Raw genomic sequence first — 27,423 nt, forward strand, 5'->3', positions numbered from 1 at the left:
ACGGCCTGCTCTGGTCCCACCTACCAGGTGATGAAGTGTTCCTGGAAATGGTCAACTTTATGAGTAGGTGGATTAGATAACGCTTGGTATCCCATAGTCCCCAACATTCCCAGTAGCAAATTGAAGATATTTTTCAAAAGGAGAAAAGTAATTTCACTGCAGGGGGTCTGACCTTGCTCCAAAATCTGTGGGTTTCCACTGTGATTCTCTTGGAGAGACTTGTCTCTGACTTCAATAAGTCTCCCCCTCTGCCAGACACTTGGAGAGGGCTGAGCAGCACAGCAGCTTGGACTGCAGCCTGGGCCACCTAGACGGACTGATTTCGCTTTGTCAACTTTTCAGGTCACCTGGCAAATAAGGGCAAAACACTTGTATGCTATATGCTGTCTTGAAAATCCAGGGCACCACAAGGTATTGTGCATTGCTTAGCTGTAGAAGAGACAAGGTATAGTAATTTGTCCTTAACACAGGAGGGGCTATCTCAACATGTAAGACCACTGATTCCTTGGGAAATTTACTAAGGAGTCAAGGCCCTGTATTTCTATGAGATTCAGATTCAGTCCTTTGGCATATATGTGTCTTACCAAGGTGTGGAGGATATCTGCTATTTCCTGTTCTGCATCAACAAAGTGGATTAATGTGACATCATATGGTTTGGCGAGGCATTAAATGTCCTCATGTACCAAATGACAAGAGTTGACATCCTTGGGACAGATTTGTAAAGCTATTTCTGTCCTTGCTAGGTAAAAAGAAATAACTGCTGGTGGACTCAACAAACCAAAATGGATAAAAATGCAGTGGTTATATCAATAGTTACATACCAAATGCTAGAGGCTGTATTAAAATTTGCTCCAATAAAAAGACCATTTCAGGAATAGCAGCTACGATTTAGAACTTAAGCTCAGGATTAAGTTTAATGTAGAGCCCACTGTCATTCTCCAAGACTCGTCAATCTCTCCCACTGGTCAACTAAAGTACACTGTACCTTTGGGGATAGGATAGGAATGACCACATTTCTATCATTCTACCCTCTGATGGTTGCACTGATCTCTGTAATTATCCCAAAGATATATTGCTTTTTTATGCATTATTTTGGTAGGGAGGAAACGCTCCAGTGACTTCCACTGGCCCTTCTACCACAGGAACACTTACTCCTCGGGGCAGGGAGCCAATGTTCAGATTCTATAAGGGAAGTCTATCCCATCTACACTTAGGAACTAAGGAAATAAACCATGAGACAGGGAGAGAAGAGAGGGATTCAGTATCCCAGGGGGCTTATAGGAAAATGAGGTCCAAACTCCATTTATCATGTCTCCCATAAGCCTCTATTCTGACCAGTGGGCCACAGTATTCTCAGTGCTCCCCAAATTAGTGCTAACTTGGAGCAAGTAGACACTGATCCTTGAAAATTTTGGACATTTCTTCATCAAGTACACAACACCTGAGAAAATGGCTGGGTGGAAGGATCATAGTATAATACATAAATCTATTAGCATAGCACAGTTCTTAAGTCAAGGGTTCTGGTTCTGAGAATTAACGCAGGTCTAGGAATTAAGAGAGGCTGTGATCTAGCTTGATTCTAGTCTCTACCTAGACCTGTAAAGTTGTTTTTTTAAAAAGAAAAATCAGATTAAGACCTAAGGTAGTTGCCTGTTGCTTTCATTCCTAGAGGCCCTAAGATTACTCAAGCACACTCCAAGATTGCCGCAGGTCAGATCATTTCCTAATTACCATTTCTTTCTACCTTCTCCCTCCCCATAAGGACCACATCAGTTTTGCTTCTAACAAGTGAACCTCCAGAATTCCAGAAAAAACAGATGCCAGGACAAAACTTCTACTTGCTCACAAGTTTCCCTTGCCAATCGATTGCTAATGGCATTAAAAAGCAATGCTTTGGGCCGACAGAGGAGTCAGTGAAGTGGACAGAGCATATGAAATCTGAAGCCAGCACAGGCCAGCTCTTCGTGTTTGGGTCTGTGCTACATTAGTCAATCAGCAAACTGCAGACAGCTGTCCAAAACAGCACATTGAATATAGTATTTCCCAAAGGCATGGAATTCAACCTGATGCAACTAAGGAATGCGGCTGTGAGCAAACTGTAGTTTCTTATGACTGAGGAAGAGTTTCAAAAGAACTGGTTTTGGTGTGTTTATTTCTCTAGTTCAGTACTTCACAATCTTTGTAGTATTTTACAAAGGGAACCACCAGGTAGGGGATAAAGGGGGAGCTTTCAAAAATTATTGATGCCTGGATACACCCTTAGAGATGTTGTATTATAATAATTGCTCGGGCTTCCAGACTTTAAAAAACCCCAGGTGACTCTTATATGCAGCCAAGGGTAAGGGCCATTGTTCTAGTTCCTTCGAGATGTCCCTATACCAACAGTCAGGACTCCACTATATCCCTTATTTTTCACATAAGAAACCAAGGAGATAAGCTAAGTCATATAATTGCCCTGAGTTTTACTCAATGCCTTGAGTTGAGATTTGAGAATCAAGGTTCATTCTCTCTCTTAAATTATTCAATACCCTTGGAAGCAACCACCTGACTCCATAATCCTAGCATTTTTTTCCGTCACTGTTAAATTGTTCTATGGTGGCTGCCAATCAGTCTGCAAGAGCCTTATCCTCAGGGAGCTCAAGGACCCTGGAGACTAAAGGCAATAGCTTGATCAGCTGTTCTGTCAATGAAGCTGCTAGCTCTCCATCTAGAGTACTCTTCCCAAACACAACCACCAATTCCAAAGATCCCACATTTCCTTGAGTGTCTTTTGCCTACAACCCATTGTCTGGCATCAATCTGGATATTAGTTAAAGGCATTTTTTGTTTGCAAGCAACACAGAAAATCAGTGACCCCAGTTAGTTTAAAGAACTATGAAGATGGCCAGGCACAGTGGCTCACGCCTGTAATCCCAGCACTTTGTTAGGCCAAAGTGGGAGGACTGCTTGAGGCCAGGAGTTCAAGACCAGTCTGGATAACATAGCAAGACCCCATCTCTACAATATATAAGAAAAAAGTAGTTGGGTATGGTGACATGCACCTGTAGTCCCAGCTACTTGAGAGGCTGAGGCAGGGGAATCCCTTAAGCCAAGGAGTTCAAGGCTGAAGTGAGCTGTCATGATGCCACTGCACTCTAGCCTGGGTGACAAAGTAAACCTTATGTTCAAAAATAAAAAGAACTAAGAATACATTGATTGGTCTGTTAGAGCTTGGAAAAAAAAAAAAAAAAGAATACATTGGAATGGAGTGTGGGATAGTTCACAGATTAAAATAAACTAATAAAGAACCAAAACTCAAGAAACAGAAAATCTCTGATAACCTCCTTAGAGAGCTACAGTAAAAGCCATCCAGTCCTGATGACTCTCAGCCGCTGTATCTCTCTCCATGCAAGTTTCAACTTCCCATGAGAAGTTGGGTTTAGGTTTTCCCCTATCAATCGGCGATGATACTGGCATAAGGTCCCAAAGCACAAACATGACCACTGGAGCTGTTTCCAGAAAAGGGAACTGCAACCCAGGCGACCAACCCAGTCGAAGTCTACTTCAATTACCATGTTCCCAAGCGTCTATTTTGCAGTCGGTAATTGACAAAGAACAAAAAGGCACAAAAGACATTGCTTAGTCAAACAATTTTAATTAAGTTAAAGGTTAGCAGAAAAGGTGCAATTACATGAAAAGCCCCAGAATTTGCACGTTTACACTGTTTTTCACTGTCTTTACTTGTAAGGTGTTGAAGGTGGGACCCACTCATGAATCTTCTTTCTAGTGGTGGAGTAAGGCACATACTGTTCTGGGGTGCCACTCACGTTGAATTTATGGTTTGTCCAGATGAATTTACGAGCAACAGGTGGTTTTGTTGTTGGAGGATCATCAGTCATACAGTGAAGCCAACGATGCCTTAGAGAGGGGGGGAAACCAAACAGTTACGAAGAGGCAGCACACCACTGTGGAAGAGGGGTTAGGAGGGCAGCTCTGGAGCTGTTTTGTTGTTTAGCTTCAAACCTCAACTCAAACCTACTAGCTGAACTTTTCTATGCCTCAGCTTTTTATCTGGGCATCTCTACTTCCTAGGGATGGTATGAGGATGAAATGAGATAATCCACATAAGGCACCTAGAAAAATCCTTGCATGGGGTAGATACTCAACAAATGTTAGCTAGTGCTATTATCATTACTGTAATCCATCAAATCTAAGACACTATCCATTTTCAGACACACCATTGTTTTATCTACTTCTAAGAAAGAAAAAAATGCTACTAATTAAATTATGACAGACTTGATTATAATATATATCCTCACTTTAGATGCAAAAATATATTTTAGAATTGGTAAAATATTCTGGACTTGCAGCATGCTCAATTGCTCTGACTCAGAAAGGTCTAGTTGGAAACCCAAGGCTCCTGCAGAAGAAGAGGGTCTCTGCAGGCATCGCAAATTCAAGCTTGAGACTGAACACCAGAGAATACACAATTTATTGTATTAAACAATTAAATCACAGCCAAAATTCACAAGTATTTTGGTCATACGTGCTTAGCAATTTAATTTTAAAGGATATTTGATGGGAGGTGCCAGAAATCTGGCCTAAAAGCTGGCTACATGGAGTAGAAGGGGAAGAGCCCAGTGATGCTGCTGCTAATGACAGAGAAAAGAGGACTTAAGTTTCGAGGGACAAGGAGTAGAATCAAGCAGGAAGCTAAGCTGAGAAGTTTATATGGGAAAGAAGGAGAAAGAGAATTCATACCAGACCCCCTAAGACCCGGAGCTCACAAGACAGAGGTGACCTTATGGAAAAACAGAATGAGGGGGATAGTCACAGAACTGCAGCACTGAAGCTCCAAAAAAAAATAAATAAATAAAAAAATAAAAGTGATTACCCAACTTCAGAGAAACGGACAAGAAGCGGAGGTTTCAGTGGAATAACTAAAACTAAAGCTAATGAGAAATTTATGATGCTATGTAAGCCTAAGAATATTTGTTAGCAGTAAGTGATAGATATAGCTTGGTAACTGGCTAAAACCAGTCAGAGTAGAGATCAAATATGATTACTGTTGCTACATTTCTATCTAAAGACAATTGTACCATAATCAGCTTATGCAATGAAGAATGCAGAAAGCTGTGCAAGCTGGGCGGTGTCTGTCTTACATCCTCTGAAGGAAGCTGGGGATTAGTGAAGTGACCTGAACCAATAAACCGTGACCATTAATGCGCACACCAGTGCTGAAGCCCCTGTGAGATGGCGGTCGTGAGCCAGACTCTGCTAACCACTCAGAAGAGGGATTAGCTGTTGAAGTCAAGGCTGTCACTTACCAAGAGGCTTTATGGGAGCTTAAGGCACAGCAGAAATATTTAACGTTTACCTTGTTGAGTCAGCTTAAGTAACTAAAGAAAAATTTTATTCAAATAATTGCTGTCAAGACTCCTGAAGGTTAAAATGATATTTAAGGAACCATAGTCCCCAGCTTATATATGCCTAGTCATTTACTTAACTGAGGAACTGAAGAGCTCATGGAGAAATAGAAAATGCTCAAAAAAACTCAGAGATAATTTTTATCACAATACATAAAATCTAAAATTGTTTATCCTAGCAAGGCTACACGCAAGAATTAGAGAATGCATATTTATAATATTATAATCTGTACTCATTATAGCAGTTTATAGAGAACAATAAGCAATAAGAAAACGGGGCTCACACCTATAATCCCAGCACTGTGGGAGGCTAAGGTGGAGGGATCACTTGAGCCCAGGAGTTCGAGACCAGCCTAGGCAACATAGCAAGACTCTTGTCTGTACAAAAAAAATAAGATAAAATAAAGAAATAAGAAAATGTTTATAGTCTGCTAGGCTAATATAACTCACTGTTATTGTTGTTATTATTATAAAATAAGGGGTAAAAAAATCATACCTTTTAGACTTCTACACCAGAGAGTTTTATTTGCAAATCGTATTTTCAGCTGGGCCATTTTTATTCCAACTAATTAAAGATGCCAGTGTACTAACAGCATTGTCTAGAAAACTGTGTTGCAGTTGGCATTAGACACTTCAATTTTATATCCATGTTATTATCTTAAAGGACAAAATAAGAAATTACTTATACTTGATAAAATCAGTGAGACTGCAAATAAGGAGACCAGCCTGAATGGAAAAGGTTACAAACACAAAAGAGAAGATTATTTATAATGAAAATAGGCCGGGCGCAGTGGCTCACTCCTGTAATCCTAGCACTCTGGGAGGCCGAGGCGGGAGGATTGCTCGAGGTCAGGAGTTCAAGACCAGCCTGAGCAAGAGCGAGACCCCCGTCTCTACTAAAAAAATAAAAAGAAATTAACCGGACAACTAAAAATATATATAGAAAAAATTAGCTAGGCGTGGTGGCACATGCTTGTAGTCCCAGCTACTCGGGAGGCTGAGGCAGAAGGATTGCTTGAACCCAAGAGTTTGAGGTTGCTGTGAGCTAGGCTGACGCCACGGCACTCTAGCCTGGGCAACAGAGCGAGACTCTATCTCAAAAAAAAAAAAAAAGAAAATATATTACATTTTGGGCAGGACTCAGTACTTAAACATATTAATATTAAAGTTGTGTCAAAATAACTGGAAACAAAGATATTTAATCATAATTACTGTCATTTAACATTTACCTTGTTGAGTCAGCTTAATGAAGAAAAATTTTAGTTACTCCTCCACCAAAATTATTTCTACTGTTGTATAAGAGGAGAAAGTATGTCAAAGAACAGGGAAGGGAGACTTTCTCCTTCTTTGAAAATACACTGCTTCGCTTAAGGACCCCCTCAGTTTGAGGACGTCAGCCACTCAAAGTGGAGAACAGGGGCATTTATTTGTGAAGAGAAAAGAAAATAGCCTAACAGGAAATTTAAGAAATAACAAATATATAACACATAAAACAGATTTTTAGAAATCACTGCAAGATTGGTATTAATAACACTTTAAGATTGGCATTAATAACAAAGGAAGTTTAATTTTCCCTTTTAGAGAACTCCCAGGAGTAAAACATCACCAAATAATGGCCAACAACAACAATGTAGGCAGCTCTGAATTTTTCTTCTTGGATAACATGCAGGATCAATTTTGGGAATCAAGGCTGGCTTCTAACCATATTGCTTATGTTTCAGTTAACTGGACATCATTAAGAGTAGAAATGCCAAAGATTTTTCAATTTTTCAAAAAATAAATATGAAAAACTAAAGAAAAACTCCAGAATGTTTTTGAGGTGAAAATATTCATCATACTAATACTATTACTCCATTCCACTTTAGTTTATGAAACATTCTTACGCATATCACTCATTCACTTATTTAATACTCATCTACGCATATCTTAAAGTTGAGGAAATAGAATTTAAATGACTTTCCCAAGGTCCCAGATCATGTATGTTACATAGATGAGACTTGAATGCAACCTCCCCAAGGTTGAAGCAAGAACCTTTGGATTAGAAATTTAAATTTTAATCAATAGATGAAGTTGGGTTAGGATTATGGTGGCATATAAGTATCTATTAAAACCCTGAGATCCATCAAACCCCAGGATGGAACTGATAAATTTAACTTAGTTATTTATTTCATTTTATTTTTTAGAGACAAGGTCTCACTCACTATGTCACCCAGGCCAGAGTGCAGTGGCCCTCGAACTCCTGGGCTCAAGGGATCCTCCTGCCTCAGCCTCCTGAGTAGCTGGAACTATAGGCACATGCCACTGAGCCCAGCTAATTTTTTTTAAATAAATTTAAAAACTAAACATAGTTTATTATAAGATGGCAACTTAAACCTTGTTAGCACAGTAACTATTATTTAATTAAATGCAATCTGAATTAAAATCCCAATGGGTTTCTTTTTAGAGATTGACAATATAATTCTAAAGATCAGCTAGAAGTTTATCCGAGAAAAATTTTCAAAACTCAGAACAATCAGGAAGGCTGGCATTGGCATTACTAGATATTAAATGAAAGCCTCAAACATTAGAACAGCATAAAACTGGTATAAAAGTACAATAATAAAGCAGAACAAAGTCCCCCAAACAGACAAAAGTATATAAAAGGTAAAGCTGGCATTTCAAATCACTAGGGAAAGTAAAAATTTCTCAACAAATTATGCTAGGATAATTTTGTTGAAAAGAAAAATCAACTTAGATTTCCCAAGTCATATATCAATGATCCCAGATAAATTAATAATGTTCAGATACAATATGGATATATATTCATATTCATAAGATACACTGATGTTCATAGAATATGAAGAAACACTTCTAAGCTTAATATCAAAGGTAAAGAGCCATAAAAGAAAAAAAAAAGCTGATAGATTTTACTAATAAAAATTGAAATATCTATGTCCTAAAACACTGCAAACAAGATTAAAGCTAAAAACAAACAAACAAGAAAAAACAGGAAAAAATATTTGTAATATACAGAAAAAAGATTCATCTACCACTACATATCAGAGAAAGTCAAACATCCAATAGAAAAATGGACAAAAGATATTAAAAGATGTCATAAGAGAAAAAAACCAAAATGGCAAACAAGTTTAATCAAGGAAATGCAAATTAAAACAAGGTATAACTTTTTACTTGCTAAACTGGCAAAGATTTTAAACTACAACAAAACAATAAAACTCAAAATTGGCGAAGTTTAGAGAAATCAACACTCATATATTACTGAATTCTTTACCCTGAGAACATTTACCCTGTAAATTTGTACAGCCTTTCTAGAGGACAATTTGGCAGTATGTATTAAAAACTTATAAAACATGTATACTCCTGGATATAACAATTTTACTTGTAGGAATTTGCCTTAAGGAAATGAGGATACATGGGTAAGTGCTTATGTACAAGGATGTTGATCACTGCTTTGTTTATAATAGTAAAAAAATTGAAAGAATAAAATCAAAAGTAAATGGAATATTTAAAGAGCTCAGGGCACATCCATATGACAGAGGACTAAAGCATCATTGAAAATTATGCTATAGAGAGTATTTCATGACCTGAGAAGATGTCTACCGTATTTAAGTTCAAAAAGCAAGTTATTTACTAATTTATTTAATACTTTTATACCATTTATAAGTCATGGGCACTAATCTACACACTTTACAAATATCAACTCATTCAATCCTTACAACTCTAGAAGTAGATAATATTCCAATTTAATAAATGAGGACACCAGGGCACCAAGAGTTTAAATAACTTGCTCAAGGTAGTAGAGCTAGAATCAAACCCAACTTGGGCTTTAAAAAGGCCAATTATATTAAAAACAAAAACAAAAGGATACATAAAGAGGAGACAGTGACAACATACAGTTGTCCCTCCATATCTGTGGGGAATTGGTTCCAGGACCACCACCACTTGCACCCCCACCAGATACCAAAATCTGTGAATGATCAAGTTTCTTACATAAAATGGCACAGTATTTGCTTATAACCGATATACATCCTCCTGTATAATTTAATTCATCTGTCCATTACTTATAATACCTAATACAATGCCTATACATCCCTTTATTCAAATACATTCAACACAGTACTCAGCATATGCAAAGTTATCTAACTGTATGAAATTTTTTTTTTTTTTTTGAGACAGGGTATCCCTCTGTCACCTAGGCTAGAGTGCAGTGGTACAATCACAGCTCACTGTAACCTCCAACTCCCAGACTAAAGCAATCCTCTTGTTTCAGCACCCCTCAAAAGTAGCCGGGATGCCAGGTGCATGCCATTACACTCAGCTAATTTTTAAAATTTTTGTAGAGGCAGGGTCACACTATGCTGCTCACTTTGGTCTCTAATGCCTGGGCTCAAGCAATCCTCCCATCTTGGCTTCCCAAAGTGCTGGGATTGCAGGTGTGAACCACCACACCTGGCCATTTCCCCAAATATTTTCCATCCAACACTGGCTGAATCCACAGATGCAGAACTCATGGTTAGGGAGGGCTGAATGTATATCAAAATGTTAACAGTGGTTGCTTCTATGGGGTGGGAAAATAGGTTATTCTTTTTTCCTTTGTTATTTTCTGAATTTTCTATAATAAAAATATACTAATTTATAAGAAGAAGGTAAGTATATTACAAAGAAAAATCCTTCTAATTCAAATCAATTATAGAGATGGTTTATAAATCCTGCCCAAGTCATCAGTCATTTATTTTTAGACCACAAATAGGTTCTGTCTTTTTCTAACCTCATTTCATCCTACTTAAGCCACCATTAAAAAAATACTTCATTCTCCCTAAAGTACTCAAATGTTTTAGTGGCAGATGGACTGTTTTTCTCGGTCTACCTTAATGGAAATTTTTTCTAAGTCAATTCCACAATGCAACGTCATTCACTAAAGGTTACATAGAAAAGGTTCAAAATGTCTTTTTATCTAGAAACCTCAAAATTTCCTACACATAACTATCTCTAGCATGTACTGTAGCTCTGATAACTGTGAACACAATAAAAAGATTTATTCTGGAAACTGGAATCAAGAGAAATTCCTCATTCACCAAGAGTAATACGTAGTTTATTTCTACACTCGAGGAATGGGATTTTTCAACAACTCATCTTTGTAAAATGTTAGAAGCAATCTTAAATGAAGCACTGAACAGCAAGTGAAATGTGTTAAACAAAAGCTGAATTTTAAAAATCAAAACAATCTTGTCTTCTGCTTATAATGAACAAATTTTAACAGACAAAGGTTATAGAGAAAAGTAATATTCTGTAACATAAGAGAATCTATCTAATTCTGCAGTTTGTAGTTTCTTAGAACACAGTCTCTTAATATTCTGATTTCTGGAGTAGAAAATAAACATAAGGAAGTACCTATTTTGAAAACAATCTTGCAACATACCGTACTGAGTAACATTTCAATTCGATTCAAGGAGTATTTTACACAACAGTACTATTTGAAAAAGGCCTACGTTAAGCAGATAACACCAAGAGAAAGAAGACAATATTCTCTGCCATTGACAGTTGGCCAGCTATTTAGGGGAATAATATTTTAAATGACTATAACAAATGATTCAGTGGGACAAGGGACTGAAAAGGACAAGCTGAAGCTGAAATGGAATTCAGAGGTAAATCTAGCTACAAACTCATAAAAAAGCTATAAAAGAATGGCAGAATATCCCATTTTTAAAACAGCTAAAGTGAACAAAACCGATTACCATATCCAAAAATAATGGTTTTAAGTAAAATAGTATATGTACATTCATTCATTCAATGGGTATTTATTGCACAACTACTGTGTGCTAGGCACTGTTCTAGCATGGTAGTTGAGGAAACAATCAATTAAGTAATATACAATAAAATGCCAGGCAGATGTAGGTAAGTGCCACCAAGGAAAAAACTAGAGTAGGGGAAGGGTACAGAGTATGAGCGGGGGACAGGGCTCTGTTAGAATGGGTAGTCTGAGGAGCCACTGGGGCAGGCACTGGAATAAAGAGAAAGTGTGAGCCATGCACAATCTGGGGAAACGCTAGTGCAAAGAGACTGAGGTGGGAGTGTGCTCACTGTTCAAGGAAAACAGGGCCATGTGGCTATGTGAGAATCAGCAGGGCAGCGAAGGACAGTGAATGGCAGAAGTAGGCAGAACGGTAATCACATAAGGCCTTGCAGACCATGTAAGGAGTTGGGGGGTTTGTTCTATGATGGGAAGCCACTGCATAGTTCTGAGCAGAGACATGACTTTATTTACATTTTAAAACAATCACTCTGATCACTTAGTATGTGGAGAATACTAGTAGGTTGTAAGAATGTAAATCAGACCAGTTGAGAGGTTGTTGTAGACGGCCAGACAAGAGATAACTGTGGCCTGGACTAGGGTAATAGGCACAGAGGTAGTGATGGGATGTGGGATATATTTAGAAAGTAAGGCAGAAAGAACTTGCTGATAGACCGGACATTCAAGAAGGAACAGGGGAGGACGACCCTTAAGTTTTTGGCTTGAGTCAAAACAAGAGTCATTTAAATGCTTAGGAACATTCTGCTTGATAAATTTGTTAATCTACCTATCCACTGGGCATTTGAAGAACTGCAAAAAATAAAATATGTTCAATTTATAAATGTGATCTAAAATGCTTAAAGGGATGTAATTAACTAAATTTGCAAATGGATGTAACTGTTTAGGAGAATTTAATCCTTTCCATTAGAGTTTATCAAACATTCATCAAAGAACAAGAGAAAATAATTGTTCTTTATTTTTATGCAAAAAATATTCAATTTACTAATCTTTTTATCCTATTTATAAATTGAACCTCAAGACTTGAAGAACAACTAGGTTTTAAAATTTGTAGCTGTAATAAATAGGATATTAATTTTAAATCCAACTTGCCATTAATCCTTTCTAAATACAAAATCCCCTCAGACACTAAAAAATTCAAATTGACAAGCAGAATATTTAGTGAGATGGGGAAAATGTCTGTGACATATTAAGTGAGGAGAGGGGTAAGCAAGTCATAAAATATTGTGCATATTACATGAGAAACACATATGTATATCATTTACATCTAAAAAGGGTGTGACCAATAAACTACAGTCTGTTTTCCTCACTGTGATCCTTTAAAAACATTGCTCTATAATCCCAGCTACTCAGGAGGCTGAGGCAGGAGGATCACTTGAGCCCAGGAGTTCTGAGGTTGTGGCACGCCATGACCACCCACTGCACTCCAGACTAGGGAACACAGCGAGACCCGTCTCTAAAAACAAACAAACAAACAAACAGACAGACAAAACACCCCACAAATACATTCCTTCTTTACTCAAAAGCAGACTCCCGAATGTTTGTTAAATCAGTGAATGAAATGTTAACAGTGCTTGCTTCCAAGCCAAGAAACAGGAGCTTATTTTTGTTTCTACCTCATATTTCTCTGGATTTCCAAGCTTTCTGTAAGAATTGTATATTCTTATAATCAGAAAAAAATTTTTTTTTTTGAGACAGAGTCTCACTCTGTTGCCTGGGCTAGAGTGCCGAGGTGTCAGCCTAGCTTACAGCAACCTCAAACTCCTGGGCTCAAGCAATCCAACTGTCTCAACCTCCCAAGTACCTGGGATTATAGGCATGTGCCACCATGTCCGGCTAATTTTTTCTATATGTATTTTTAGCTGTCCATATAATTTCTTTCTATTTTTAGTAGAGACGGGGTCTCGCTCTTGCTCAGGCTGGTCTCGAACTCCTGACCCTGAGCAATCCTCCCGCCTGGGCCTCCCAGAATGCTAGGATTACAGGAGTAAACCACCGCGCCCAGCCCAGAAAAAAATTTTAATGGTGATTATAAGGATTGCTTTAATAATGTGGGAAATTGCTTATAATATTGATGAGAAAAAAACAAAACTGAATATGATTATGAACATAACTACTACATTAAATATTCTTTAAAAGGACTGAAGGACATATGTCAAATGTTGACACTGCTTGTCTCATAGGGGGCTGTGTGGATTCAACCTCCCTTGCCAGAATCTTTAAACTTTTCTGAACCCTGCTGCCCAGGCCAGAGTACACTGGTATCATCACAGTTCATTGAAACCTTGAATTTCTGGGCTCAAGCGATCCTCCCACCCCAGCCTACCTAGTATCTGGGACTATGGACATGAACCACCACACTTGGCTAATTTTTTTTTTTTTTTTAGAGACAGGGGTCTTCCTATGTTGCTCAGGCTGGGTCTCGAACTCCTGGCCTCAAGTGATCCTCCTGCCTCTGCCTCTCAAAGCACTGGGATTACAGGCATGAGCTACTGTACCTGGCCCACAATTTTCTCAAGAACAGATTCTATGTAGATTCAATGAACTTCATATTGCCAAATCACATGGACACTTCTCTGTCATCATCTTACTCAACCTCTTGACAACAATCAATACAGTGAAACTTCCCTTCTTCTTGAAACACTAATCTTTTTTCTCTTTCCACCTACCTTGCTAACTACTTCTTATTCTTCTTTGCTGGTTTGACTTCTGTCCTGAGCTCTTCATTCATATATCCAGCTGTTTACTTGATATATTTATTCATCTTTATTTCCAACAGGTATCACAGACTTACTACATCCAAAAAGAAGCTTCTGATTCTAATCCTCCACCCTAATGCCAACATATCCTTCTCCTAGTCTTCCCATCTCAATGAATGGTCCCACCAGTATGGAACCAACCTATGAATCAACTTTGATTCTTCTCTATCACTGCTACATAATAGCCCACCTGCCACTGTACTTCTCTATAAAGGTTTCTCGAACACATCATGCCAACTAAAACAAAGCTGACCACAATGATGTTAAGTACCCTAAATAAATTAACCTTATAAGAGCAAAAACATTTATTAATTTCACCCGGCCCTAGAAAAATCCTCAGGGACAAAATTACTTTGTTAAAAAAGAAACCCTTTGACATACACTATTATTTTTAAAAGAATGTATTTATATATTACTTGAGAGTAATTAAACATTAATTTTACTAAGAAAAATCAATGTACAAGGAGAGACTAGTATACTACATTGAGGGAGAAAAGACATGTTACTTAGAAATGAACAGAAAGTGCCACCAAGTGGGAAAACAGTGTATATGCAGTGGAGAAAAATCTAAGCAAGCCATGTTTTGTTTTTTAATTTGGTTCAAAGGACTTCAGGCTTCCAACAAACCACAAAAAGGACATCTTTATTTCTCCTGGTATAAATGAAATTAACATGAACTAAATAGCTCAAACTTTCTACCTTTCTACCCTCAACAATTTTTTAGCTTGTCAAGTTTCATGTAAATACTAATTACTTACTTGGTTTCTGTATCACTAATTTTATACAAAAGCTGACTACCATAACAATGAAAATAAAGGCTTTTGTGAGACAGAGTATAGATGGCGGCAATTAGATAAAGATAAAATTGAGGACAATCAAAAGTGGTATAGGCCGGGTGAGGTTGCTCATGCCTGTAATCCTAGCACTCTGGGAGGCTGAGGCAGGAAGATTGCTTGAGGTCTGGAATTTTAGACCAGTCTGAAGAAGAGTGAGACCCCATCTCTACTAAAAATAGGAAAAATTAGCCAGGCGTGGTGGCACATGCCTGGAGTCCCGCTACTTGAGAGGCTGAGGCAGTAGGACCACTTGAGTCCAAGAGTTTGAGGATGCAATGAGCTAAGATGATGCCACTGCACTCTAGTCAAGGTGACAGAGCAAGATTCTTGCTTCCAAAAAAGAAAAAAAGTGGTATAAAGTTGTGTTTGTTATCTACTAAAATACTTTCAGAGTGTTCTCTTCAATAAAATTAAACAAATATAAATCCTGAAGAAGAAATTAAAATTTCATTGCTGATCCCACAAGAGAGTAAAACTTAGGAAAATGAAGGTACAGTAACAAAAGTAACAGACACCAAATTGTAGTACAGTATTAGCCTACCAGGTGGTATTCATTAAGTTACAATAAACTCCCACAGCACAAGGACTATGTATGTTGCACATACTGTGAATGTATAAAACCATCAGTGCCTGACATATAGAGAGGTGCTTGATGTTGAAAGAACAGTTTGCAAGCAGAGTGCTATGTTAGGTCTTAGGCAATCAGTTTCGGATTTTCAGGGTATGTGTAGCTCTACCGCCCATCCAAAACATTTATACCACCATGTATATCTTTTGTTTATCTACTGGTGGACCTTGCAGCCTTACTAGCTGCTGGCTGATTAAAGAAGTGAAGAAGGCCTTGTGACGAGATAGATAAGATAAATTCATTTCCACCTAATATTTGTTTCCCGTAAGATTAGGGAACGTAAGTGAAACAGAGAAGTTGACTAACGATATTCCCTGATTCTATCAAAAACACCAGTGCCTCTGAAGGGAAATCTGTCCCTAGGTGAGATTATGCAGCTACTGAACAGACTCATAAAACTATCATAGGCCACACTTGGCACTTGACGACTCAGAAGGACAGAGGATGGGGATCACAGCTCTCCAGCTGGGCAGCATCACATGTTCCTCTCACTTGGAGTCTTTGTAGTTGTTCATGCAGGTGACAGCTCACCCAGCCGTCCGGAAGCTATTTTCTTTAACTCCCTAGATGACACAGCACAGGCTCAAGGGGGATGAGAGCCAGGTGCAGAAGCTGCCCTGACTTAAAAGCTTCATGTTCCACAAAAGCCAGTATCTCTAAAAACAATGGCATACGCATAGCTTCAGGATTACCCTTCCCACAAGGTCATGCCCATTCTAAGAGGAGCAGCACTCAGGGAAGCCCAAACATCGCTGACTCATCAAGCATTTATAATTCCTCTCAATCCAGATGCAATTTACCAATCGGAGGTCAATTTTATCTAGCAATACAGTTGATACAATCTTATCTGGTTTCCAGGGCAACAGAGCTAGTCATTTAACTGAAGGTCATATTCTCTTAACCTTAATTTATGAAATTAAATTGTATACTATATTAGGTAAAAATCACACTGAAATCCTATGTCTAGCAACATCTCTATCCTAACCTTTAGACAAGCATTTTCAACTGTTTGCTCACCTTCCCCATGTGGTTGTCTTTCAAATATCTCATATTTAACATGGACAAAGCAGAACTTTTGACAACCCCTTCTAATCTGCTTCCCCACTCCACTTTGTCTCCCCTATCTCAGTAACTGTACCACCAGCAGTTCAGGCCAAAAGTCTTTGACATCAGCCTTGACTCCTTTTTCTCTCAAAATCCAATCAATCAGCAAATCCTGTTGATTCCATTTTACTTTAAATAGATCCCAGTGGTAATCAGATGGTTTCCAGTGATCACCTCTCCCTGGTAGACACATTCTTGCAAAATACCCTTTCCTTAATTAAGTATGGCTGGACTGACTGACTTTCTTCTAATAAATAGACAGCAGAAGTATGGGATGTCACCTCCAAGATTAGGTTTAAAAAGGCGATGGCTTCCACCTTGGGTGTTCTCTTTCACGCTTTCTCAGATTGCTTGCTCTGGGGAACCAGTTGAAATGTCATGGGGTAGCCCTGTGCAGAAGTCCATGTGAGTAAGCTTAGAAGCAAATCTTCTGAGGTCTGCCTTTAGCCACATGAGTTAGTTGGACAGTGGATCCTTCCCAAGTCAAGGAAGGACAGCAGCCCCAGACAACATCTCAGCTGCAGCCTTGTGAGAGACCCTGAGCCAGAAATACCTACCTAAATTGCACTCAAATTGCTGATCCACAGAAACTGTGAGATAATGCTTATTGTCTTAAGCTCAGTTTGGGATAACTTGTTACGCAGTAATGGATAACTAATACAATCCCAAATCTCATAACCTGCATCACTAGCACCATAGTCTAGCCTCCATCATCTCCTACCTGGGCTTCCTAAGTGATTAGCCTGCTGGCCTTGCCTCCTTCCTCTATTCTTCACAGCAACCACAGAGATACTTTGAAAACGTAAAACAGGCTGGGCATGGTAGCTCACGCCTATAATCCCAGTACTTTGGAAGGCTGAGGTGGGAGGGTTGCTTGAGGCCAGGACTTTGAATTTGCAGTGAGCTATGCTGATGCCACAGCACTCTACCTAGGGTGACTGAGCGAGACTCTATCTCAAAAAAAAAAAAAAAAAGAAAGAAAGAAAGAAAGAAAGAAAGAAAGAAAGAAAGATAGATAAATACAGCATGGTCTCATATATGAAATCTAAAAAACTTGAGCTCATAGAGGCAGAAAATAGAATGGTGGTTAGCAGAGGCTGAAGGAGGCAGGAGGATGGGAAGAGGGGAAATGATCAAAGCATACAAAATTTCAGTTAGACAGGAGGAATAAGCTTGGTGATCTATTGCACAGAACAGTGACTATAATAATAATAATGCATTGTATATTTCAAAATTGCTTAAAGAGTAGATTTTAAATGTTTTCACCACAAAAAAAAAAAAGTATGTGAGGTGGTGGATTTCTTAATTAGCTTGATTCAATCTCTCCACGATGTAAAAATGTATCAAACATCACATTGGGCTGGGTGTGGTAGCTCACACCTGTAATCTTAGCACTTTGGGAGGTCCAGGTGGGATGACTGCTTGAAGCCAGGAGTTTGAGATCAATCTGAGCAAGAACGTGATCCTGTCTCTACAAAAAATAGAAAAATTAACCAGGCATAGTGGTTTGAGCCTGTAGTCCCAGCTACTTGGGTGGCTGAAGCAGGAGAATTGGTTGAGCCCAGGAGTTTGAGGTTGCAGTGAGCTATGATGATGCCATTGCACTCTAGACCAGGTAACAGAGTGAGACCCTGTCTCAAAAAAAAAAAAAAAAAAAAAAAAATCATCACATTACACCCCATAAATATATATAATTATTATTTGTGAATTACAAATAACTTTTTTTAAAAAATGAAAAAAACCCTCAACGCCCCCCAAAAGAACCCCAAATACAACCTGAATGGGTTCCAACTAGTCAAACTGAGCTCAATTTGAACAACAAAAGAACCATTTATAGTAATGGCTTATAATCCATTGATTAAATGCAACAAGAAAAACATGGCATTGCTTCTGTTACATTCCTGTAAAAGATGCATAGCTTGAACCTAGTCATGAGGAAACATGCAACAAACCCACATTGAAGGCCATTCTACAACATAAACTGTCATGTGATTTTCAAAAGTGTTAAGGTCATGATAATCAAGGAAAAGCTGAAGAACCAATCCAGTGTGAAGAGACCAAAGAGACTTGAGATCTATACTAAATGTGTGTTTAGATCTTCTTGCTATAAAAGACAACGTTAGGACAACTGATGAAATTTGAATGAGATCTGAAGATTAGACAGTAATGGCTAAGGAGTTCAGAACATGCCGCTTGAAAATATGCTGCTCTGGCATATTGACTATTTTGAGTTAAAGGCACTTGAAAAACAGCAGGCACAAGAATATTCCTGAGTTTCTTTCCTCTTAAAAGCAAGAGATAAAATTCCCACATAAAAGATGTCTTCTCTATATCAGAAGGAAAGTATCATTCTTCATCAAGGACAGGAAGTTGAGGTCAAGGGAAATCTGTACAACTTTCTTAAACCAATCCTTACCTTTTTAGTCACTTCTCTACCCAATTAACTACCCTAGCCCAAGTCCCTTTTCACAATGTTCTACTCTTTGTCCAATTCAGTATATAAATATTCAACACTAACTCTGTCTTTGGGTCTTCATTTCCTTATGAGGAAATGTAAAACTTGTATTAAATAAATGTGTACATGTTTCTCCTGTTGATGACTTATATCAATTTAATTCTCAGGTCAAGTTAAAAAGCCCTAAGAGGATAGGGGGTAAAATTTTGCCTCCCCTACATAGTGTATCACTGTTAATTTCTGATATCGATGGTTATATTGTGGTTATGTAGAAAATGTCCTTGTTTGTAGGAATTACACACTAAAGTATTCAGAAGTGATGGGGCATCATTTTGGCAACTACTTTGAAATCATTCAAATACTTGTAATGATTCTGAAAGTTCAAGATGGTTCCAAATGTTAAAAAAACTGTAAATCAGATCACATCCTACCTTACCTTCTAGTAACTGCCAAAGAAATTTAGATAAAAAGCCAAAAATGTTTACTACAGCTTACAAGATCTACAAGATCTGGGCCCTAGCCTCATTTCTTAACACCTTCCCCTCACTCATTTCATTCCAGCCAAAATGGCCATATTGCTATTCTTTGAACAGACCAAGTAAGACATCTCAAACATACTGGCTTTTGCATCTGTGGTTCCGTCTGCCTGGAACTCTTTCTCCCTTTTCTAGGTCTTTCCTCAGATGTCACTTCCTCCAAGAAGCCTTCCCTAACTCCTGCATAAAGCAGCCACCTGACCTCCCCATTGTTATCTACCCCCTTTCAAATTCGTATTATCTTCCTTGAGTTTATACTACTTCAAATACATAACATATATGTTTTTCTGCCTCTCCCACAAAAGCAAGGACTGGTTTTATTCACTGTTGTATTCCCAGTGCCTATAATAGTTCTTGGTACCTGGTAGGTACTAAATAGTTATTTGAATGAATAAAGATGGTAAGTTGTATTTGTTATTCACTACTCTATATATACACAATAATACATAGCTCTCTAATTAAAGATAAATCAACCCAATTTCAAATTTATTCATGGATCAAAGGTAAGAAGCCACAATTTAGAATTCTACAATGTACTACGTTCAGGGAAACGGGGTTTGAGAAACAAACAGTTGAGCTTGTGCAACATCACTTCTCCCTATAAAGTCTCATCACAAGCCTTTAAGCTTCCCATTCAAACAAGGGTTATCAAAAGTACTCAGCCCTTAGGAGGCTCCTCTCTACTAAGAAATTCAGTTTTGTATCCTCAATTGCCCTCAGGCTCCCACTAGAGTGATCTTATCTTCTACAGCTCTCAGCTTCTTTTCCACTGTGATCTCACATCATATAAAAGTATTTGCTTGGATGAATAGTACTTTTATCTTTTCAGGTTTTGATTATTTTATAATTTTTACACGTTTCATCTCACATAATTTAAATCAGCCCCCCTCATCCCCTATCTCCCAAAATGTGGACTCTGAGCACCAATGTTACATGAGCGTTTTGAAGGAGACAGATGTCAATCTGAACAAGACAGCCCACATGGCTTCCATACTCCCAGCACCAACTCCACCCAAGAAACAATCAAGCAAAAACTAGGACCCTTCTGCTCCTAAAGACTATATGCCACTGGGACCTTGGACTCAAACACTCAGTCCCCCTAATATACAAAATGCCTTTTCGGAAAAGGTTGATGGTTCTAAAACAAAAATCATAGCTCCTCAGAACTTAACAGAACCACAGATTATTATTTCCCATTAAAAAGAGCACAAAATCAAGCCCCACATGTAGCACAAGAAAGCTCCCAATCAGTGCTGCTTTCTCACGTTAAGCACCAATGACTGTTCTATAAAAACATCATCCATTATTATGGTCTGCAAACCACATCAGTGACATGGTCAACGCTCTCAATAATCCAAGTAGTAGACTAGAGGTTGAAAACTGGTTGTAGCTAAAGAAAATATGTACAGCACAGATGTGTTTTGCTTAGCTCACACAGTATTTTTTAAAAATTGTCCAATTGAGTATTCTATTCAGTTACATTATCCACATTTTCAAGTGCCCTAGGTCATCTCTGGCAAGTGGCTACCCTATTGGATAACACGGATATACAACACTTCCATCATTGTGGAAAGTTCTATTGGATGATGCTGTATTTAAATTGTCAACTATTTTTAAAAATGAAAAACAGGAACTCTCACAAAGAAATACAGATTTCCACCTTCTTTTGAAAAATTCTACCTAGAAACTCTTGGCAGAATTCTCGCCTGATAGAACTGGGGAGGGCGAAATAGGCTGCTGCCCCCTTTGATGGAGTCTGGACTTTTCAGTTCACTGTAGTCCCCACTGCTTCCCCTTGTCTCATATCTGCACCCCACTCACTTCACTCACTTAGATCACATATCTGGGTTTCCAAGTAAGTCTTTAGAACGAAAGAGAATGTGCTGGCATTATTCCAGTTTCTACTCAACAGAGCCCCAAACTGTTTCCGACGATCAAGTTCAACTAAAATAAAATATCACAGCCAACTTGATAAACTTATTTCTAGTTTTTTGGTGAAATTTTCTAAACCAACTGGAAAGGATCTCCAGGGTTTATCTATACATCAACCACATGGGATTATTTCAGCAATCTATGAAACAGATATAAGATATTTGGTTTGAAATATTTCATACAAAATGTGGTAATTCAAGTAAGAGCATTTAGAATTTCATTTTTAAATATTCATATTATAAAGTTTTTAGAGACCTAAGAAATTTTAGGGCTTTCATTTTATAGATGAGGAAACCTAAGCCCTAAAGAAATTAAGGAACTTGCTTAAAGTCAAACTACCAGATAAGATGAGAGCCAAAGTTCCTTTTGCCTTTCCCTTTACTCAGACAGGTGATAGTGTGGCATACTATTTTTTCCTAAAGACAGCCACAACATTACATATCCTAATATATAATGTGTTGACACACCTCCATCAAGAGATAGGGTCTGTGTTTTCTCATGTTCAACTTGGGCAGGGCTTTCTAATTGCCTCAACCAATGGAATATGGAAGTGATACTGGATGGTTTCCAAGACTAAGTCAGATAAGGCAATATGGCTTCTACCTGGCTCTCTCTCTCAAAACACTTGCCCAAGGAAGTCCAGGCAACATGAAAGTGTCCCAATGACAGCCCCAGCTATGCCCCCGGCTGACAGCCAGGATTAACTGCCAGACACTAAGTGAACATGTCTTCAGATGATTCCAGTGTCCAGCCTTTGAGTCTTCCAGCTGAGGCCCCAAATGTCCAGGAGCAATAAGCCATCCTGCTTTGCCTTGTGTGAACTTCTGACTCACAAAAACTATGTGAGATAAATAATTGTTTTAAGCCACTAAGTTTTAGGGTAAATTATTATGCAGCCATTGTAACTGGGACAGATGCTTGGAGAAGCATCTTATAAATGCTGTCTTATAAATAGATATCCAATACATATTTGTGTAATTGCCAAGTCAAATAAAATAAAATCTTAACTTGGCTTACCATTCAGGAGGCACCATGCTTCCATCCACGTCCCAGAATGTGTTTTTGCCATTCATTTCAGTAGTATATATAACCCACCGGTGACGGCCTGGGTGGAAAGATCAACATTTAGAAAGATGTGAAGAAATAAAGAAAACCTTTTTTTAAAAAGTATAAATGCATAATATCAAAGAAGATTACCTTTATATTAATAAAAGACTTTTATGTGCTCTTACATAAGAGAAATTTTAGAGGAATAACACTCTGGGTGCATTAGTGAAGACAAGCTCCAGGAAGTGTGTGGATATGTGTGTGTGTGTGTATATACACATATATATCAAAATGTTAAATGTTCATACTCACAGTCAGTAATTCCATTTTCAGGAATTTATCGTTAGAATATTTAAACAAATGAAAATATAGACATAAGTAAGTTTCCTGCAGCATTATTTTTAATAGCAAAAAGCCAAAAGCAACCTAAATGTCTGTTAATAGTGAAATGTTTGAAAAAATAATGGTTCTTCCATCAGTGGAATATTGTGTTGCTATCAAAAAGAATGCTGTGAAATTTTTTTTAATTAAAAAACACACCAGATATCCAAGCAAAAAAAGAATGCTATAGATACATCTAACTTACTAATATGGAAAAATGATCCATATTTTTAAAGTAATGATATTTCAGTTTACTAACAGGCATAACAGGCAGGGCACGGTGGCTTACACCTGTAATACTAGCATTTTAGGAGGTCAAGGCGGGACAATCATTTGAGGTCAGGCGACTGAGACCAGCTGGGCAACACAGTGAGACCCGGTCTCTACAAAAAATAGAAAAATTAGCCAGGCGTGGTGGTGTGTGCCTGTAGTCTCAGCTACCCAGGAGGCTGTGGCAGGAGAATCACTCGAGCCCAGGAGTTTGAGGTTGCAGTGAACCTATGACGATGCCACTGCACTCTAGCCCAGGCCACAAAGCGAAGCCCTGCCTCAAAAAATAAAAAAAAGTAAAGGTACAAACATGTATAACATAATCCCATGAATTAAAAAGAAAAGTACACTCAAATCTCAGTATACTTGGGAGACTAGTTCCAGCACCCTCCCCCTCCAAGTATAGCAATATCCGCACATATTCAAGTGCCACAGTCAGCTCTGTGGAACCTGCCTATAGGAAAAGTCGGCCTTCCACATATGCATGTTTCACATCTGGGAATACTGTATTTTTGATCCATATTTGGTCAAAAAAAATCCTCATATAAGTGGACCCATGCATTTCAAACCCATGTTGTTCAAGGGTCAAATGTACATATAGGTTTACATATTCATTAGAGAATCTTAAGTATATATACAGGCTAAACTATTAAAAGAGCTGTAAAATTATAAGGGGAGGGGGTTTCAATTTTTACTTCATATGCTATATTTTAATGTTTTACAACAGCACATTTAATTTTCTAAATTGGTAAAAATAAAGTTATTTCCAATGTGAGGACAGAAGAAAGAAGAAAGGGAGAGAAGAAAGGAAGGAATTTAGTGTTACAGTTTATAACAATAAAGTGATGGGTAGAGAGAACACTGCCTCAGGTGGCTCTGCCACTAACTACTTGTGTAATTTCACTAAGTCCCTCTGGTTAAGACAATTCCTTGGGCCCCAGTTTCTTCATCTACAAAACAATAGTTTTTAGATAATCTCTTAAAATCTATTCCAGGTCAAAAATTCTGTAATTTGTGTGAGTATCCAAAATATTATGGTTATGAAGTACATAAAATGTTGTTTACATCTTGTATACCAATATGCTTCCAATGCAACTACACACAGTTAACATAGTCCTAAGAAATATTCCTAACTGCTCAATGACTTAGTTTCTTCATCTGTAAAATGGGGGGAGGGAGGAATAAAGTATCTACCTCAAGGCGATGTTCAAGATTAAATAAGGTAATGTATATTATTTGTTTAGCACAGCATCTAATACATGATAAGCACACAATAAATGCTAGGCCAGTTTTATTTCACATTATAGATTATTCCCCCAGATGAAGACTAATTGTTTTTTCCTCTCTGATACTTTTCATTTCAATCAAGAGAAATATTTTTATTATTATAAAAGTAACAAATGCACCTGGGAAAAAAAATTTCAACAATTCAAGAAGGTACAGGTTGCGTATCTATAATCCAAAAATCCAAAATCTGAAATGCTCCAAAATCCAAAACTTTTTGAGTGCTGACATGATGTGCAAAAGAAATAAATACTCATTGGATTTCATATTAGCGATGCTCAACCAGAAAGCATAATGTAAATATTCCAAAATCTGAAAGCAATGCAAAATCCAAAACACTTCTGGTCCCAAGCATTTCAGATAAGGTATACTCAACCTATACCAATAATAATACCAGTAATGGTGCTAATATTTATTGAGCACTTATTATGTGCCAAGCATTAGACCAGTGGTTCCCAACAGGGGGCAATTTTGCAATATCTGGAGACATTTTTGGTTGTCACAACTGCAGAGGGAAGGCGCTACTGGCATCTAATGAATAGATGCCAGGGACACTGCTGACCATTCTACAATGCACAGAACAGCCCCTTATGACAAGGAATTATCTGGCCCACAGTGTTAATAGTGCTGAAGTTGAGAAACCCTACATTGGGATAAGCTACTCCCATTCACTTTTCATCTATTTTTTTTTTTTTTTTTTTTTTTTTGAGACAGAGTCTCACTCTGTTGCCCAGGCTAGAGTGCCGTGGCATCCGCCCAGCTCATAGCAACCTCAAACTCCTGGGCTGAAGCGATCCTTCTGCCTCAGCCTCCCGAGTAGCTGGGAGTACAGGCATGCACCACCATGCCCAGCTAATTTTTTCTATATATATTTTTAGCTGTCCAAATCATTTCTTTCTATTTTTTTAGTAGAGACAGGGGTCTCGCTCTTGCTTAGGCTGTACTGAACTCCTGACCTCGAGTGATCCTCCCGGCTCGGCCTCCCAGAGTGCTAGGATTACAGGCGTGAGCCACCGCGCCCAACCTCCATCTATTTTTTAATACAACTTTATGAGGCACATATTATTATTATTGTTCCACTTTACAGATGAGAAAACTGAGGCTTAGAGAAGTTAAGTTAACCAGGTCACAAAGTTATAAAGTGAAGGGACAGAATGCTAAACCCTTACCATATCATTCTACTTCTGTTTCTTGTGTTTCCTTCCAAGATTTAATATGCACACAGAAAGCATACATTTTCTCCCTTTGAGGATATCAAACATTGTTATGCAACTGGAGTTTTTTATGTTACACACACATCTTTGACATGTCTATTAAATTTGTAGGTTTATCTAATTCGTAACAGCAACACATTATTCTAAAATATGCGTAACTCACCATTATCCAATGTATGAATGTTAATGTTGCTTTTAGAATTTACTACTAAAACAATGTTGTGATGGGTGTCTTTGTTTTGCAAGAACATTTATAGAATGAATTCTTAGAGTGAAAGTGCTGAGACAAAGGATATGTACAATGTAAATTTTGACAAATATTACCAAAAAAGTCCTCAAAAAAGACTACATTAACCTACATATTCCTATGCCTTTCCCCACACTTGGATTTATCAGATTGAAAACTACTTCAAAATTTGATAGGTGAAAAAAAGATAACACTGTTTTTTAAATTGCATTTCTCTAATTCAAAGTGAGGATGAGTTTTTTCCATGCCTTTGTTGGCTATTTAGTTATCTTTTTCTGTCAATTATCTTTTATTTTTCTATTGTTTTTCATCGTTTCAAGTGCTTTGTAGAAACTCCTTGTGTAATATGGAAAATAGACTCAAATCAAATCCCAATCCCATTATTCACACCAAAAAATACCGCACTCACCAAAAAATTGCTTGTTGTCTTCATAGTATTTGTTTCCATATTTGTCTTCCCCTACTAATGTACCAACCCTCACATCATTTGCCCTGTGAATGCCCAGAAGAAAACAGACATTTTAGAATGATTCTTTGTTCAAAACACAAACAGAAATAAAGTGAGAATACCAACTTTCAGATACAAAGGCTGCTGCATCAACTTGAAAAATGAGGAGCTGCCAGGGATGGTCACAGGTTGTACACTTTCAGCTTTCCTCTCCAGGCTCTCACTACCCAATGTTGAAGAATCACCTTTTAGGTTAAAAGGTATAGAATCCCTGTTCATGCTGCACCCAGTATTATGTAAACAAAATGAGAAAAAAAAAAAAAAAAACTGACGCAACTGATGTGCCTAAATTACACTGAAAATATAAATGTAGTATCTTCAAATTATAGGACCACTTTTATCTACTATTCCTGAGTCATGAAGCACTGAAGTTAGCAAAATCTTCAGGAAATCAGGAAGCCAAAGTATTTCATCTTCTTAATATGATACAATGTTTCCTCACTCTTTCATTCTGTTCTAGGTCTCCATCTCGGTTTTCGCGGACGATACTGCTCCTGGGATCAATGAATGTCAGGACTAGTAGGGACCATTATGATGACCTCCTTCAACGCCTTACTACACAGAGGGAACTAAAAGTTAGTGCAGGGAATAAAACTTTCCCAAGGTCACCGAGTGTTCTGTAATGATCATTACTCTCCAGGGCGCGGGGTAGGGGTGCAGCCCAGATGCCCTAGTCTCCGTGTCACAGCTCGGTCTCTCGGCTTCGGTCCTGTCTCGGGGAGATCCCGGACAGAGACTTCAGCCCCGAGGTTGCGAGGGGGAGACTAGGCCAGTTGTCCTTGACCAGAGCTGTGGATTCTCCAAAGTGATCCAAGCCGGGGCCCCTTTCCAAGAAATCAGCCAGCGCAAGTCTAACCCCACAGGCCAACAGCCTGGCGCTGGCCGCCTACCTGAACAAAACTCGTAGATAGCCGCGGAGGCCGCCGTGACCGCTGACCTGCTGCAGCCCGCGCTTCAAAACCTGCACTAACTCCATCTTGTCCCGGAGGTCCCGCCTCCCGGGTGCGCCGT

General features: G+C 38.3%; 1 protein-coding gene across 2 annotated transcripts; it reads right to left on the bottom strand.

Annotated features, from left to right (window-relative positions):
- Window positions 1–3,618: 3,618 nt before the first annotated feature.
- Window positions 3,619–27,423, bottom strand: NDUFA12 (NADH:ubiquinone oxidoreductase subunit A12). Of its 2 annotated transcripts, XM_069490396.1 has the most exons (4): window positions 27,303–27,423; window positions 26,314–26,396; window positions 22,479–22,566; window positions 3,619–3,897 (listed from the first exon to the last, which is right to left on the bottom strand). In XM_069490396.1, exons 1-4 carry the CDS (start codon window positions 27,386–27,388, stop codon window positions 3,717–3,719), a joined length of 438 nt encoding a protein of 145 aa, XP_069346497.1. In that variant the 5' UTR covers window positions 27,389–27,423; the 3' UTR covers window positions 3,619–3,716. The 2 variants fall into 2 exon arrangements, with proteins under 2 accessions (XP_069346497.1, XP_069346498.1); XM_069490397.1 differs by lacking the exon at window positions 22,479–22,566.

Source organism: Eulemur rufifrons, chromosome 16 (assembly GCF_041146395.1).
Source record: "Eulemur rufifrons isolate Redbay chromosome 16, OSU_ERuf_1, whole genome shotgun sequence".
NCBI classification, from domain to species: domain Eukaryota; kingdom Metazoa; phylum Chordata; class Mammalia; order Primates; family Lemuridae; genus Eulemur; species Eulemur rufifrons.

Coding starts and splice junctions, on each gene's coding strand:
- NDUFA12 (XM_069490396.1), bottom strand. CDS start 27,388: ATGGAGTTAGTGCAGGTTTTGAAGCGCGGGCTGCAGCAGGTCAGCGGT. Junction 26,397..27,302: donor TATCTACGAGTTTTGTTCAG/GTAGGCGGCCAG, acceptor GGGCATTCACAG/GGCAAATGATGTGAGGGTTG. Junction 3,898..22,478: donor AGCATGGTGCCTCCTGAATG/GTAAGCCAAGTT, acceptor CCCCTCTCTAAG/GCATCGTTGGCTTCACTGTA.